Here is a 17,123-nt window from a genome sequence, read left to right on the forward strand (position 1 = left end):
TTATATATTATTTTTAAATAATTTCACTTGTTTTACTTTTTTAAATGTGGCTATTGGAAAACCTAAAATTGCATATGTGAGTTACATTATATTTCTATTGGGCAGCGCTGGGCTAGACTATAAAGTCTAAGATGCTGAGATACTGAAGCGTTGACAGTGGGAGGTTAAGGCTATTGCTTCAAGAAATTATCGCATGGATGGTTACACACTAGAGGGACATCTACACTTCTTACAGCACAGGGCTATAAAACCTCAAGATGCTTTTTAGGGAAAAGTCCTTTCCCTCCCACCTTCAAAAAGAGGGTCCTCACAGAATGCAGGCTAGCAGACTCTGAAGGAAGGCCCATCTGTCCTGTCTTCAGTCACACTTCCCAGACCCCCAAGGCTGACTCGGTCCTGAAAGCTCATGTCGTGCCCTGCTTCTTCCCTTTGCTCTTTCTGGGGCTGTGGTGGTGCAAGAAACCAGAGCAGGCCAGTAAGGAAGCTCTGCAATGGTTCATATCTCCCTCATTAAAACCAGGAAGGAACAGGATTAGGACCTCCGAATCCTCAATTACAGGGTCACAGACCATCAGAGCAGCAAGAAGCCAGTCAGCACATCTGACTCCCTCTTTAACAAATGAGGAAACAGGCTCAGCATGGGCGTAGGTCAGAGCCTGGAACCTAAACTCTTGGTTTACACACACACACACACCCCACCCTGGGTAACCTGTCTCCCCTACAGGCTGCAACTCCTTTGAGGCTAGACCCCACTGTCTCCAGGAGCTCGCCTGGGATGGGCAGCATGTATGGTAGAAAGAGGGGACCTGTGTGGCATCCCACCCACGGGCCCACTCTCTACCTGTTGTAGGGCACGAGGGAGGATCCCCCGGTGCTTGTAATTCTCAGTTGCCCCCGTCATGGTGTATGTCTTGCCAGCTCCCGTCTGCCCATAACACATGATGGTGCCTGCAAACATTTCAAAACACGTCTTGGTGACATCCAGAAAAACAGCTCCAAGGATAGCTCTCCCATCCCCCAGCATGCCCAGTGCCAGCCAGAACCCTAGTGTGAAGGTGGCCATCAGGAGCAGCCAAGGACAGCAGGAATTCCAGCCATGGAGGGTGGGTGAGCAGGGAAACAGGGATATAAATGGTCAAAACACAGACAGCTGCTCTGAATCTGTGGTCCATGTAGTGCTCTACTGCTTCCTCTCCCAAGAGGGGATCTGATCCTAGGGCTTCTGAGGAGAGCAGGGAATTCCAGGGAACAGAGGAACTGGGAATTTTCCTAGAAAGATGAGGGAGATAAGAGCATTGAACTCAGCCCTTCTTTAGCAAGATCATGAACAGCCAGGCTCTCAGGGCTTGGCCTCCCTGCAGGGCAGCCCAGGCAGGAGGAAAGAAGGGCTTTCAAAATCCCCAGGAAGAGATGGGAGTCAGAAGGGCATTTTCTGTTAGTGGTGGGAATTCTTTGTAGACTGCAAGTTCCCACTGGACTAAAGGGCTGCTAGTTGGTCCCAGGCCACTTTCAGAAATGGAACACCATGACCAAGCCCTGATCTGTCCCATTGCCCTCTCTGGGAAGACTTTCACTTGCACCTCTCTCGTGCTTTAGGTCTGCCATCACCAGGCTCTGGGACACAAACCAGTCACCCTGGGCTCTGGTTCCCACCTGCTTTTCTTCTTGGCTTGAGCAGCCTGAGCCAGACCCAACCCAAAGGCTGCTTCTGGGCATTTACAAAGCAGATCTGCCTGGGCAATGCTGGGCCGTGGAAATCAGCGTTTGCCTTTGCCACGTGAATGCTCTAGTTCCTGGGATTGGTAGCTTTTACACAAGGGGTCTTAATTCAGCATCTGAGCTGGAGTCAGAAGCAGTGTCTATTAATCCTGCAGAAATGTGCAGGAAGGAGTCAGTTCAGCTGGGACTCAGAGCCCATTTGTGGCTCCACAGCACTCAGAGCCCACGACTCTTAGCCTCCCGGGGCCTTAGCTCCTTTGTCTCTACTTCCTCAGGGCCACATCCCCTCAGGACCAATGGGGACCATAGCTATATATCACACACAGGATACATTACAACGTTTAGGCATCTACACTCAATGGACTTTTAAGCAGAAGACCTAAAACTTGCAAACAGGAAACATTCTAGTCAGAAGCCACCAGACGGGCAAAGTCTACAGACTGTGACATATTTTTTTCTATGGATTTTTTTTTTTTTTTTTTTGGTCACGCCACATGGCATACGGGATCTTAGTTCCCCGACCAAGGATCAAACCCGCCCTCCCTACAGTGGAAGCACAGAGTCTTAACCACTGGACCGCCAGGGAAGTCCCTCTGGATTTTTTAATCTTTTTAAGATTTTAAGGGACTTCCCTGGTGGTCCAGCGGCTAAGACTCTGTGCTCCCAATGCAGGGGGGGGGCAGGTTTGATCCCTGGTCGGGAAACTAGATCCCACATGCCGCAACTAAGACCTGGTGCAGCCAAATAAATAAATAAATATTTTTAAAAAACGATTTTGAAAGTCTTAGAGTGATCTAGTTTGTAAAAATTTCCCAATAAATTTTAATTTGTTAAAAAAGCTTTTTAGTTAAGCTTTTAAGAAAGTCAACCTGTACTTAAGTCTTTAGTGATATATGTAAATAATACTATACTACAATAGAATAGATTGATTGTGCTGGTAGAATGAATGGAAATATCTCCTAGCAGGTAGCCAAGAGAAAAATGTTTTGACTCCATCAAATTTATCATAAAGACGTTATGTTCAAAACTAATATTCAGGGGATTTGAAATGGGATAATAGTTGAATCCCCATGACCTATAGAGAGTCAGGGTCATTTAATCTTCCTAGGAAGGTAGGATCCCAGGACCATGGATCAAGCCATGCCCACAATATCACCAAGCAAATAAGTTTTCCACCATAAGAACATGGAGACAGACAAATAATCAAACAAAAGTTAGTAAGTGAAGTTGTATTTTATTCACCATAAGATACTTGTACCTCTTCCTGGGTGGGCGGGGGTTCCACAGGTTCTTATGTAAAACAACAGTTAATCAACTAAATTACCATTATAGCCATTGAGGGCTTGAGAAACCACATCCTTTGCGACTGTCTCATAAACCAAGTCCTGGGAGGCATCATGGAGAACTCCATCCAGCTTGAATGACCAGTCTGTCTGCTGGTTATTGACAACTCCTCTCCGAGTATCTTTTTTTAAGTGAATATCAATGGTCTAGGAAGAGAGAGAGATACTTGTTAAGAAACTGGTATAAAAAAGTCACTGATAGCCAAGGCCTGACCTGGAGGAAACAGAGGAGGTAAACTTTAGGAAGAACAGGGACTTGCATGTATTCTGAATGACCTTTGGGAGCTGGGAAGGAAGGCACTGCAGGGAGGCCACACACCCTCAAGGTGGAAGGATCAGGAGACTGGAGCACTTGCTGGTTTCAGCACATCTCACCCTAGTGTTCAGGGTGCTGTCTGTCTTGGTTCCCCCATTTCTGATATGGGGTAAAGCATATTTATCACATATCAGTATTTATCACATTAAACAGCTTTAGATAAATTCAATAAGCACAGGGAGGCCTTGAATTAGGCCAGAGAGAATAGCGGGCTTGGTGATGGAGCCCTGGGCTTGAGCTCCATCTCCCTGGTGACTGGCGGTGAGGCCTCCCTCAGCACTGTGGTGAGCACTTACTTCCACACACACGCTATGGGCTAATGTGAGCAATGATGAAATGATAGCCACAGGAAAGGCTCTGGACTCCTCAGACACAGTTACTCACTGGTATTAAATTGAGGGTGACTACCTACTTGTAATCAGCAGACTTTTAGATGCAAAGATTTCTAAAAAATTTTTTTAGAGTTTTAGATCCCTCCATAGCAAGCCACTGTGGCAGCAGCTAGTTTAGAAACATATTGGGTTAGGTCAATGGTAGATTCCAATCTTCGAAATGGGAACTTCTGATATAAACAGACTCTCACTGGAATCTTATACTGGCTGCCCTAGTCCAGAAGCCAAGACACAGCCACATGCAGAAAAACTAAGATCAACAGAGAAAGGCTTGGTCTATTCATACATTAAATGCTCTGTGCTTCAGTGGTCACTGAATCCATGTCCAGCGGGGTGCACTTCACAGCGCTGCATGTGAGTTTCTTTCTGACTGCTAGGACTTTCAAACCTTGAGAAGTTGGCCTTTGAATTCCTCTCTTAATGTCTCCATGCTGCCCATAGTAGATCCACAAATGTTTGCTGAATGAAAACATCCCATAGTCTCGAGGTGTCCTAAGCCTGTCACAGCCTTCAGAAGAGTTGTCAGGACAGTGGTGGGGACAGGGGGATGGATAGATCTTTCCAGTTCTCTCCATAAGAGTTTCTCCCTCCCTTTGGTAAGTTTAATAATAATCATCTGAAGACATTCCTATTGTACTTCCTGGGAGATCTGATCACCAGAAAGTTTTATGAGTGTGGACAAATGTCAGCTTGCTGTGTCAGATATAAGGATAAAGGTAAACTTTTTTTTAAAACTTTTTATTTTATATTGTAGTATAGTTGATTAACAATGTTTTGTTAGTTTCAGGTGTACAGCAAAGTGATTCAGTTATACATCTATCTATTCTTTTTCAAATTCTTTTCCCATTTTGGGATTGACATGTACACACTGCTGTATCTAAAATGGACAGCCAACAAGGACCTACTCCCATTAAAAATGGGAGTTTCATGAGTTTCCTCATCAACACCATTGTGGGGGAGTGCTTTGGCCTTGAATGACTCTAGATTCCATCTGAACTTCTACCAATTCTGTCTTGGTCCTTAAAAGGTTGCTTGGAAACCTTAGAGGTTGTAGTGAGGAGGGACAGAGAGATGCCCAGGCAGGTGAAGGCAAACACACTGTACTTACTTTGTTGTCATCTCCATATTTGATCATTTCATGAGCAAAGTCATCAGTAGGTTTGACACGGACAAACGCATGAACTTTTTTCCTAGTACCCATTCTAGCTAAAAAGAAGAAAATAGCAAAATTTTCAGTAGTCATCCTCCAACAACCATTAGTACGGAGGTGTCATTCATCAAGAAGATCAGAAAACATGATGTGCAGTCCATGTTTTCCTCTCCCACTGAGAGCCAGTCTTCCTTTTTGCCCCCCAGCATTTCAGTGATCTGTCCACAGGATGCTGTTCAACAAGTCCGTGTACTTCCTAGTTTACAGGGTGCCTCACCACTCTCCACCAACAACCCCCTAAGAGACCGAAATACAAGCAAAAAGAATGCTCCCTTTAGTGGCCTAATTTTAGATGTGGTTTCTAGAAATGTTCCGTATCAGAGTTTACCTACACTTTGCCTTATTCACTATATTTTCCTCTAAAATACTGACTATGAAATGCATTAGAACTAATTTTCTTTTTTTCATTAATATACCTTACTTCAGATGTAGCACCTCCTTCTCTACCTCCATTAGATTAACTTAGATCAGAAAAAGATTCCCTGGAAGTACATTTAATCTAGCCCATAGTCTAATATTCTTTCTTCTCTGACACTCCATTGAGAGAAAAATCTCAGTCCCCTACCTCCTCTCCCTCTCCTAAAACGTAATTATGTATATTCTCATCATTTTCTTTCAGGCAGTCACACATATATTTGTATTCCTTCATTTATACTATCACAAGTAATTACCATGTATAATAAAATGTTAAAATAAACATTGAATGTAGCTTCATCGAATAGGTTGAAAGCTTATAGTTATAAATGACAGGGAGGGAGATTTAGGTAAATTAACTTCTTATTATGTGGAGTTTTCCTATAGTGGGAAAGACTTTCTCAAAGTAAGGACCATAAACACTATAAACAGTCAAGCAAGATGCCAACTAGCAGAGATGCTACAAAAGGGATTGTTTGTATTACAGGGAGAGCTAATTGATCTCTAATATCCTGTCCAACTAAAGTATTTCATAAACATTTTAAAAAATTGAATTGTACAGGAATTCCCTGGTGGTGCAGTGGTTAAGAATCCACCTGCCAACGCAGGGGACATGGGTTCAATCCCTGGTCCGGGAAGATCCCACATGCCGTGGAGCAACTAAGCCCGTGCGCCACAACTACTGAGCCTGTGCTCTAGAGCCCGCAAGCTACAACTGCTGAGCTGTGTGCCACAACCACTGAAGCCCATGCGCCTAGAGCCCGTGCTCCACAACAAGAGAAGCCACTGCAATGAGAAGCCCGCACACTGCAACAAAAGAGTAGCCCGCTCGCCACAACTAGAGAAAGCCTGCGCGCAGCAACAAAGACCCAATGCAGCCAAAAATAATAAATAAATACATTTATTAAAAAGAACCCAAAACTCATTTAGAGTTAATGCTCCACAAAGTACAAAACAGACTTTGAATAGAGACAATGCCTGAGGGTCAGGATGTGTGCTGCATCATGCACTTCTCTTTTGATGTCCCTGACAGGGTTGGGCCAGTTCCATAAGAAATGAGGCATTTGCCCCTAAAATAACCTGTACTTTCATGGGGTAGGACAGAGGAGTTGAGGCTAAAGAAAACTCCTGGATACTTCTGAAAAAGACAACCAGCAAAGGAATTGCTGAATTTATGAAGAGGTAGGGAAACATGAGGGATAGGGAGCTGACTCAATTTCATCTTCAAATTGGTAAATAGCAATATCATCACAGTTGTTCAGGAAAAAATAGCTTGTTTGTGCTACTGCAAAGTGTTCTAACAAACTGATCAGATGGTCAATATTTTTAAAAAGCTAATTTTCAAGACCTTGACTGTTAAAAAATTAATGTCCCTCCACATTTCTAGACATAACTTGTGGTGACCACTTGATTTCCTCATACAATTATCTTAGCTATCATCAGGTGGCATTAAGTATCTCTACAGAAGCAAATTAAATAGAAACAGGCCCTGCCCTTTCAGTTTACAGTTTCAATGAAGTGGGAAAAATAAAACTCTAACCCCTATACAAACCCTTCAGATGTCACATTAAATAAGCAAACTACTTTCACACCTGCCTACTGTAGAGTGTGAGTCCACTTCCCACATTCCTCAAGTAATTATTTCATGGAAGTCTTTTCCTGGCCACTGTGGGATCACTCAGATCTTTTAATTTTTAGAAAATGAATCTGTAAGGTATTCAGGTAAGTAAGGATAATGGCTTGTCCAATTTCAGGTCTAAGATTTTTGTTTGCAAAATTGAGCTCTAGAAATAAAAAGCCACAAATAGCTCTAACAGGACTCCCAAACTGAGGAAACTTAAGAGATGATCTCATCTCCAAGTTCACTTTGATCTAGGCTTTTGGGAAGTGGAGAGTGGAGAGAGGTGTGCTGACTCAAGCAAACACTTACACTCAATTTCTAAAGTTCTGGGAACCATTCCCCATACCAGTCTGATGGCCCATCCTCCTGCCCAGGGAAGTTAAGATGCTGCCCAGGGTGCCCTCTGAAAGGGACCATGAAGAAGTAGGGCGGTTGCTCAAGCCTCCCTCCTGGCAGCCCCTACCCACTGACAGCCCAAGGGCAGCACAGGCCAGCTCCAAGCATTACCCTTCCCTCAGAGCCTACCCCTTTTCTGCCCAGCAATTTGCCAACATGCATATGCAGTCATTCTATCTGTGCTTCCCAATTCTCCCCATGCTCACGCCTATGGCTCCAGGCACGCCAGGAGCCATATCTGCCTGACACAAGCCTTCTCTATTAACTACATCCCTCCTGCGAGTCCACTACCCAGCAGCCCCTCAACACCCAGTCATTTGGAGACCCCACGCCAACTTGCACTTACTGAAATAATGCTTGTTACCGTTCTTACGCCACATCATTTGAGTGGGTTTCAGCTCCCAAATTAAATTACAAGCTGTTTGAGGGACAGGACTGTGCCTTTTATTTCTTTTGAATCCCCCCTCAAAGTCCGGAACAGTGCCCAGCACAGAGCAGGTGCTTAAGAAATGGTGATTGGTGGTGATGGTCATGACTGGAAGTCAGAGGGTGGCGGAATCTCCATATGTGGGTCCATCTTCGGTCACTACTGAGAGAGTCCCAAAGGGCACATGATGTCACTCGTCTCCCTCACCACCTCCAACCCCTGAGCCCACAGCACTTCCAGGAGGACACTGGGTTTCCAGGCCCACTTGCAAGAAGCCAACTTCAGGCCATCACCACGCTCTCCCTTTTAGTAGGGTCCTTCTCTCTCAGGACCTTGTGGGGAATGCCTCTCCCTCGTGGACACCACCCTTAGATATTTCTGGTGTAAATAAGTGAACCTTTGAGTGGCCACCAGGAGCCCTCTCTGCTGAAAGGCTCACAGTTTCCTCATTTGCTTTAGGGGTGGGAATGAACAGATTGCCACCAAGCATCCCTGAAAGCTCAACAAAAGGAGAGGACCAGGTGGGTCCCTATCTTCCAGCGCTCCTGTCCAGAACAGAGGCTCTCAAGGAGAACACTCATAGCCACCAGAAAGGTAGCAGCATCTGAAGCCCCCAAAAGAGGGTCCAAACGCACCTGGCCTTGGACTAAACAAAAGACTCGGACCCAGGCCAAACTGGTCTTTCTCCTTTTTCTAACCCAACATGCTGGACCCCTGTGTGGTGTCTGGGAGGCAGTGGGCCTTGGGACCATTCCTGTGCCTCTCTGGAGCGATTTCCGCATTTATAAAGCGAAGGGCCGGGATGGCAATCCCGAAGTCCCCTCCAGTTAGAAAACCGAACACAGAAGAGTCCAGAAGACCAGAGATCTCTGAACCTCAGGGGCGACGTAGGACCCTCGTGGGGCCAGGGAACGTTAGATCCAAAGACCCTAAGCCGCAGCAAGGCTTAAAGGGTCCCCTCGACGCCTCACCCTCCTCCGCCCGGGTTTCACAGATCAGCGAGCCAAAGCTGGGGGACTCCCGGATGGAGCGGTGTTCAGATTCCAGCAGCTGCCCGCCGCCCGGGCGGACACCCCCTTTCCGGCCTTCCTTCTCCCCACCCGGACCGCGCGTGATCCCTGCTTACCGCCCTTCCGCAGCCCGACCACTGCATTAGCAGCTACAGAAACCCGGCAAGCTCGGCTGCCGGGCTGTGTACACAGTCGCCGTGGCAACGGGCCGCTTCCGGAGATTCCGGAAGTAGGGGTGGTGGCGGAAATGAAGTCCGCGGTCCTCTGTTGAGATACGAGTAAGGCCAGGGCCGAATTAGGAGGACGGGAGATGGGACCGATTAATCTAAAAAGACTGCGGCAGCTGCAGGCGCGAAGCCAGGGTAGGGGTAGCGAGGGAACGAAGGATGCGCAAGAACCAGGAAACGGGGCAGCCGGGCTTCCGGCGCACAGCAGTTTGAGACTACGGCGGCCGCGCAGGCCCGTCTAACCCCAGCCCTGCGCTCCGAGCTGCCGTCCATAGGCGCCCTCGCCCCGCCCAGCTTAGCTTCGAGCCAGCCGGCCAGGCCTGCGCAGTCGCGGCGGCCGGGGAAGATGGTGGAGGACGGTGCGGAGGAGCTGGAGGATCTGGTGCACTTCTCCGTGTCCGAGTTGCCTAGTCGCGGCTACGGCGTCATGGAGGAGATCCGGCGTCAGGGCAAGCTGTGCGACGTGACGCTCAAGGTCCCGGGTGCTGGGCGGCGCGGGGCTGAGGGCCAGGGGACCGAATGGGGAGGGAAGACAGGCGGGGGATAAGGGAAGAGAGGTCTAGAGCTCAGCGGGGTGGGGAAAGGAGGTTGGAGGGAGAGCGAGTAGGGGAGAGAGGGGTGCTGACTGGGAGAGGCGGATTGGGGCTGAGTGGGGAGACGGACAGGGACAGCCTCTCAGCCCTTAGAAAGAAAGGCTGAGAGGTGCGCCGCTGAGGCCCTCGGAGTGGAGACATTGGGGTGCCCGCCTCCCTTTTCTGTCACTCAGACGAGAGAAAATGGACTTGCAGCTCCTCTATGGACAAAGGGGCTGTGGCTCTCTCTACATTCTAATGGGCACTACGGAAGCACCTTTTCTTGCCACTACAGACGTTTCTTTGTGCCCCTCGAAGTTAGCTGCGCTGTGGTAGAGGCGTGGGCTTTTCCTGAGGAGTCATTGCTTGCCCTTGACTGATAGATTACTACCTTGTCTCTTAAGAGCTTTTAAAATCGCATCTGGTAATCTTTTGAGGTGGGCAACCACTCTGCCTCGCACTAGAAGGCACACTACCACCACCAGCAGCACCACAAAGGTCTCGGAGAATGGACTGATGGGCTGCGTGGGGAGAGGGCTCTCTTAACCACCTGTTCCCTATTGGCATTCTGGGCGCAAGAGCCAGGCTTCCTCCCGTGCTTTGCATCCATTCCTGCTAGAGAGGCATGCTGTGCTGCTCCTTGGCCAAGCTGTTGAGCCAGGTGGAGCTCTCCAGGCGGGGAGATGCTGCTGCAAACCCTGCTCCCTGTTGGGCTTTGGCTAGAAGGCTGTCAGCATCTGTGAAGGACCCTGTTTAAAAAACAAAACTATGCAGAGACCCGTTTGCTCTTCTTATTTTCGACAGCGTTAAGGAAACTTCCTCTTCCACATATTTGAGTCAGACCTCTGGAGACAGTAAAGTAGAATGGTTAAGAGTGTGGCTTTGAGAATGGTATATGGTTCAACCAAAGACTAAAAAAAAAAAAAAAAAAAAACAGTGTGGCTTTGGAGATAGAAGGATTTGGATTAAAATCCTTGGGAAAGTTACTTAATCTCTCTAAGCATCAGCTTTCCAAATGTAAAAATAAGATGATTCCTAATTCTTAGTATTCATACGAGGATTGAATGAGAAAATTTGTGGTATTCTTTGCATAATGCCTGGTCTAAGGTTTTCATCACTCTAAACCCCTCCTGAAGGAGATTAGTTTTCCAGGAGAGGAGTGAAGTAGACTGAGAGGGGAGAGCATCTTTAATGGGGAACCAAAGGGTTTGAGAAAAATGAGCTGGAAGGAAGCAGAGAAAGTAAATATAAATGAGAGACTTTTGTCCACGGTGATTACATAGTAGTAGATGTCGAGGCTACTAGAGATTTGTAAGCAAAAGAATGATCTGGTTGTGGCAGTAACACTTGGGATTAGTAGAGACTAGTGAAAAGCAGTAATGGGGGCGAATTTTCGGATTAAGATTTAGGCTGTAGGGGTAAGCCAGGGAAAGCTTATAAGACACACAGAAGCAAATAGGGAATGATAGAGTGAGATGGTCACACTACGTAAGTTAAAGCATTGCATTTTGCCTCTGCACTTAATGCACATATAGAGTATAGCAACCCTGTAGCATAAAAATGCTTGTGTGTTTTTTCCATTGAAATACTTTTTGTTTACTCAAAGGGACAAGTAAATTATCAGAAGTGATTCCAGCTGAGAATGTCTGTCTAAATTGCTATATTAGTTTCAAGGATCCGGGACATAAGGACCAGTATAAAGGCATAGGCTAGAGCTGGACAGGACTGTAGAAAGTTCTGCTTCATTGGTTTTCTAACTATTCTGTGGAGCCTGAGGAGTAGTTCAGTGCCCTGTGATGGTAGGGCTCAGAGAGAGGCCAAGCAAACCAAGCTCTGCCTCATTTCACTCCCCTTCCCTAGAGCTGCTCTGTGAAATCTGTGTCAGTCTCTCTTTCTTTTTTCTTTAATTAATTAATTAATTAATTAATTAATTAATTAATATTTGGCTGCACCAGGTCTTAGTTGCGGCATGCGAGACCTTAGTTGCGGCATGCGGGATCTAGTTCCCCGACCAGGGATGGAACCTGGGCCCTCTGCACTGGCAGCGTGGAGTCTCAACCACTGGACCATCAGGGAAGTCCCTCGGTCTCTCTTTTTCAAGATAGGGTCTTTCCTGAAACTTCTGGTGATTCCAGACTTTCTTCCAAATAAATAGAAACAAAAGCTGGTTGGAAGCTTTTTGGTGTGGGATGGGTTTATTGATTAGTGGGGCTCCCAGTAGGGCAGTGGTTCTCACACTTTAGCAGACATTAGAATCACCTGGCAGCCTTGTTAAAAAAAAAGCAGTTGTTCAAACATTGTTCACCCCAAAATTTCTTATTCAGTAGGTCTGGAATGGACCTGAGAATTCACATTTCTGATAACTTCCGCAGTGATACTACTCCTGGTCTCGGGCCACATTCTGAGAGCCACACCTGTAAGGTGGTGGACCTGTCCTTTGCTATGGGATATGTTCAGAGTCCATGGATCTTCCTTCAGGCTTCTGCCTACATGGAGTAAGCCTGGCTGTTATCATTCTAGGAGCTGATGGTGGGAGGGGACTGGGAGCTCTTGCTTCTGTATGCAGACTTTCCCTTAATCCCCCTGAAGAGTACCACTTCATGTCTTCCTTGGTGCTCTGGTTACCCAAGTCTGGAGTCTCTGGTTCATCCTGTCCAGAGAATAAACCTCCAGACTTCTGCTGGGGCAGTGACGGGGCACTTGCCTGGGGCAGGGAACCAGTACTGCCTGTTTACAGCCTTCCTTATGTTCACACCTTCAGAGGAAACCTGTATCTTCAACAGTTGAGTTTTGGAGGGTGTTCTGGAGTGACTTGCCATCTAGAGCACTCAGTATTCTCCATGTAAGTCAGTTACTATCCATTTGTCTGCTTTTCATCTTCCAAAATATGGTGACATTTCTAATCTGCTCTCTCAGCTTCTTTGTACTTGGGAGCTTTGCTATTCCTTGATTGTCAGTCTGAGAGGTAGCACAACACAGACTCGAGTCGGATCGCCTGGGTTTGAATACTGGCTCTGCCACTTATTAGCAGTGAAAACTTGGACAAGTTCCTTAAATGCTGGTGATTCAGTTCTTTCATCTATAAAATGGGGATCATCGCCTACCTAGTAAGAGTGTTGAGGATTCCACTAGTTAATGCACTTAAAACAATCATGTAGTAAATATTCATTAAGTAGAAGATATTTATGAATAATAACTTAATGGGATTTCCTATTAAGGGGAAGTGGAGATAAATGCATGTGTTCTGCCTGCCATTTTGAATTCGTTTTAGACTCGGTTTAATTGTAGATGGTTTTATCTAAACATTATGTTCATTGCCTTAAAAGCGTTTGCAAAGCACTGATCTACTTCCATAGCTTGCATTTTACAGATGAGGACCAAGCCTAGAGGGAGAGGGGACTCATCCAAGGTCACAGATTAAATTGGGCAGAGCTAGAACTAGAGGCTAGACTCCTGCTGTCCAGACTCCAGGTCAGGTGTTCCTTCCTGCTCTCCTGTTGCCTCTTCTATCAGTGACAGTGACTGAACTGATTTCAGCTGCTACCATTTGAATTAATCTACCTCAGATCAACTGTACTCATCCTTAACAACATGTTACCTTTTCTATCTTTCCAAGTTTTAGGGAGAGTGTGACAGTCAGCATTAGCAAGCATGCCACTTTCTCAAAATTCACTGCCAACTCTTGAACCTTGCTTAATTTTCTTTTTGGAAATATTTGAAATTTAAATTCCTTAGGTGCCTGTTGGATAGTTAAGTAGAGGCATAACAGAAAAGAGTAATATTGATATATTGGATTTTTTAAAATCACATTTTATATCTATGGTAATTCGAACTTCTTTGAAAAACTGAAAGCACTGAACCCTCTCCCCAGAAAAATGCACATACTTACATATGTGCAAACTTTTGCATTCAGTCATAAGAGCAGTTCCCCTGGAGCCCATCTTTGGATCTTGGGTTATGAATAGAACTGAGTATTATTCTCCTATCAGGAAAAAAGCCCATGTCTTTCTCCTTGGCAAATCATTTTACCTTAAAGGTTAGAAGGATAGTAGTGCAAGACTTCTTGGCAGCCTGTAACATAAGGCTTAGTCTGGGTAGAGAGGTTTGCAGTCACAGAGGCGCTTATCTCCTCTTCCCAACAGTTGGTTTCATCCCCTTTCCTCTGGGCTACCAGGAGCCCAGTGCTCAGGCCGCATCTGTCATGTTCATCTGGGTCCAGCAAATTGGGCAGACTCCCCAGATGCAATGCGTGTTCTCCACAATCTCTTATTCATGAGATTTAGACTCACCAGATTCCTATATTTCTATTCTTTCCTCACATACTCCTTTCTTTTTCTTTATTTGTGAGAGCAGAATAGGATCACTGCATATACATACTATTCGCTGACCCATAAGCTTAGAAGAGACAGGAACCTCCTCTACACACACACACACACACACACACACTCTCTCTCTCTCTCTCTCTCTCTCTCTCTCTCTCTCTCTCTCTCTCTCTCTCTCTCTGTTTTGCAACCACTAATAAAGGGTTCCTCAAAGATCTGCTGGCGTCAGTCTTCCCAGCATTTTCCCAAGGCCTTTGCTAAAGTTTTGAACCCAGATCTGAGAATTTAGCCTTCAGAAGGAAATATCTTTTCCATGGGTGAAAGGCACAGTATTAGAATATTTCCTTTTGCCCCACTGAATCCAGGTACACAATTTTCACTGAAACTGCCTTCAAGAGCCTCACATTTGAGTGTGGAATCTTGCTTAATTTGCTGTCATGCTGATTTTGTGATGAAAGAGTAGGTGGAGAAGGATATCAGGAAGTGAGGTAAGGACCTGTTGATGCATGCCATTTTTATGTTATGTGTAGTGAGTTACATGGGTGTAATTATAGAGCTAGAATAATCATATTAAAAGGAGCCATAGAGGTCTTCTATCAAAGCCATCCATTTTACAGGTGAAAAAACCCTGAGGCTTAGCAATATTAAGGGATTGCCCAAGGCACAAAGCTGTATTATCTGAGATCCAACACAGCTGTTTGGTGGAAGCGTTGCTTTTACATCCTCTGTCAGATTACTCACCTGCCCTGCTAATGGTATAAAGCAGAGCAGGGAACAAACACCATCTGCAGTGTCATCTGTGAGCATGGAGGGCAGTGATGTGTATGGCCAGATGCAACACCACTGTTCTATTTCAGGAGAGAAGACAGATGCAGGCTTTTTCTGCTAGTCTTCTGGACATATGAATTTTTGACTGTTTTGATTTGGAAATGACACTGTATTGGGAAATATTGTGCCTCTGAATATTGCTCATTCCCGGGGCTTTCTACTGTCTTTTTTCAGGTAATTGTGTTTCATTTTCAGCCTTGCCTCTTTTTAATGATTAATTAAAACTAAGGGCAAGAATGTGCTCCTTTAGAGCACATGCACACGTATCACAACCTGCACTTGTAATATGAATTCATATTCATCAAAAAGTCAGTTTTGCTCTTTTTTCTGTGAGTTATGTTGTAGGCGATGCTGTTAAATTTGGACACCAATTAGATGAATGAGAGAGTTTGATGCTTCCTGACACGTAGGTGGGGAAAGAGGGTTGGAGATTGTATGGTTAGGGCACTCTAGATGGCTGTTCTCTTGCTCTCTGTACATCCCCTGCCCGGCCAGTGCCTGCTTCACCTGTACCCTACTCATATGACTGACCTTCCTACACTCTTTTCCCACCCCAGCTGATGATTGTTCTTATCAAAGGAGCCGGAGGGGTGTGCCCCCTGCTGGTTTCCGTGGTAACTAATGAGCCCACCTGACGTCAATTCCCCTATAACTAGTAATCTCCCCTTCCATGTGGGAGTGAAGACTGCCGCCCTGTCCTGCCCGCTGTCTGCCGCACACGCTGGGGTGTCGCTCCAGGACCTTGCTTCAGACGTGTAAGGTCCCCCATCCATTACACCATTGATGTCTCTGTTGCTGCAGACTCCGGGCTCTTTCTTTGGTCTTAAAGCTGGGCAAGTGCAGGCCATGTAGGCCTGCTGTGTGCAGCCCAACAGAGGTATCTTGGAAAATCAGTTACTAGCTGAGCAACATTCATGGCATTCATCCTGAGGCTTCTGGAGCTTGGCCGGCCAGTTGGGTGAATTTAAGAAGCCTGTGTTTGGGGATGCTTCTTACTTCAGGTGGTTCCTCTATTGTTTTGTGCATGAGATTCCATTGTTTGCCCCTTGGCCATGCCTGGTTCAGCTTGTGGGCTGGTTGATGGAAAATGAGACCACGTTGTTTTTCCGAAGATGTGTTCCTCTAGCCCCTCCTGAATTACAAGTATGGCATCTACCTTCCTACTTTTGGTTTGTTGACTGTTGGCACTCACATTGCCTCCTTGGCATAGAAATGAGCCAGCTTCCCCACAATCAGTTTAGGCCTTTTCTACCCAAACAGCCGATCACATCATTACTTGTTTCTAGGTGGGGAGAAGAGAGAATGAACCAAGATGTGTGAACCAGGAGTTGGCAAGCATTTTCTGTAAAGAGCTAGATAGTAAATATTTTAGGATTTGTGGGTCATACAGTTTCAGTTGCAGCTACTCAACTCTGGTGTTATAGCACTAGAGCAGCTGTACACAGTACATAAATGAATGGGTCTGGCTGTGTTCCAGTAAAATTTTATTTACAAAAACAGGTATGGGCCAGACCCCTTGGCTGACCCCTATTGTATACTGATATGGCCTTTATAAAGTTTAAGGTTTTTGGAGTAGATTACACTTGCTTTATTGCCCCGGCGTATACTTCAGAAATTGGAAGCATCTCTTGTTAAAGAGTACAGGTGAACCAGAAGTGAAAAACTTTCTTTCTCCAGCTTACTGCAGGTGATCATGGGACTGTCTTGGTCGGTGACTGAATAACTGACATAGAAGTTACTGTTAAATTTGGCATCTCATCTTTAAAGTCTTGTAGCTCTGCTGAAGCTTGAAGCAGACTATTCCAAAGCATTAACTAAAGACACCGTGCTCCCTTTCTGTCTTAGTTGAAGCTGAGGATGCTTAGCTGCTTGCACAATGGCAGGCCAGAGGAGACCGTGATGGCTCCTGTGTTCCAGTGGACTTGAGCGGCTGTGTGCAGGGCCGTGAAGGTAAGGGCCAGAGTTTGGGCTTTTGGCAGGCAAAGTAGATCAGTAGTTCAGGTATGGCCCAATATGTCTGGGCAGTGTGCTGCATATCTGATGAGAACACAAAAATGCTTTTCAGAAAATAAGCTCAAGAACAGATATTTGTGCAGGCATGTTCATAGCATTGTTGTTCACAGTATGCAAAAGATGGAAGCAACCCAATGGTGGACTGCATCAGTGGTTGAATGGATAAAATGTGGTACGTTTTGTTCCATACATACAATGGAATAATATTCCATATATACATTGGAATATTATTCAGCCTTAAAAAGGAAGGAAATTCTGACACATACTGCAACATGGATGAACCTTAAAGACATTGTTCTAAGTTTTGAAATAA

The 17,123-nt window shown here is 45.8% G+C and overlaps 2 protein-coding genes across 16 annotated transcripts in view; one reads left to right on the forward strand and one right to left on the reverse strand.

Moving 5' to 3' along the window:
• KIF9 (kinesin family member 9) overlaps positions 1-9,181 on the reverse strand; it is a 49,545-nt gene extending 40,364 nt beyond the window's left edge. For 5 of the 9 annotated variants that reach the window (XR_014250519.1, XR_014250520.1, XM_082411977.1 and 2 more), the window contains exons 1-5: positions 8,965-9,075; positions 7,758-8,000; positions 4,879-4,976; positions 3,044-3,209; positions 842-948 (exon numbers count right to left, since the gene is read on the reverse strand). Coding sequence is in view for 7 of the 9 variants with exons in the window: in XM_082411977.1 (XP_082268103.1) it covers positions 842-948; positions 3,044-3,209; positions 4,879-4,976; positions 7,758-7,944 (558 nt within the window). In the remaining 2 variants the exon portion in view is untranslated. The other 4 variants (XM_082411976.1, XM_082411978.1, XM_082411979.1 and 1 more) reach the window with 4 other exon arrangements.
• KLHL18 (kelch like family member 18) overlaps positions 1-17,123 on the forward strand; it is a 152,892-nt gene that overhangs the window by 89,838 nt on the left and 45,931 nt on the right. For 2 of the 7 annotated variants that reach the window (XM_082411990.1, XM_082411986.1), the window contains exon 1: positions 9,405-9,550. The exons of 3 other annotated variants lie outside the window; for them this stretch is intronic. In XM_082411990.1, the coding sequence (XP_082268116.1) occupies positions 9,422-9,550 (129 nt within the window). In that variant the 5' untranslated portion in view covers positions 9,405-9,421. Of the gene's footprint in view, positions 1-9,378; positions 9,551-16,642; positions 16,748-17,123 lie in introns of those variants that run through there. 2 more of the 7 variants (XM_082411988.1, XM_082411989.1) reach the window with 2 other exon arrangements.

This window comes from Balaenoptera physalus (genome assembly GCF_965194825.1).
Source record: "Balaenoptera physalus genome assembly, chromosome: 11".
NCBI classification, from domain to species: Eukaryota; Metazoa; Chordata; class Mammalia; order Artiodactyla; family Balaenopteridae; genus Balaenoptera; species Balaenoptera physalus.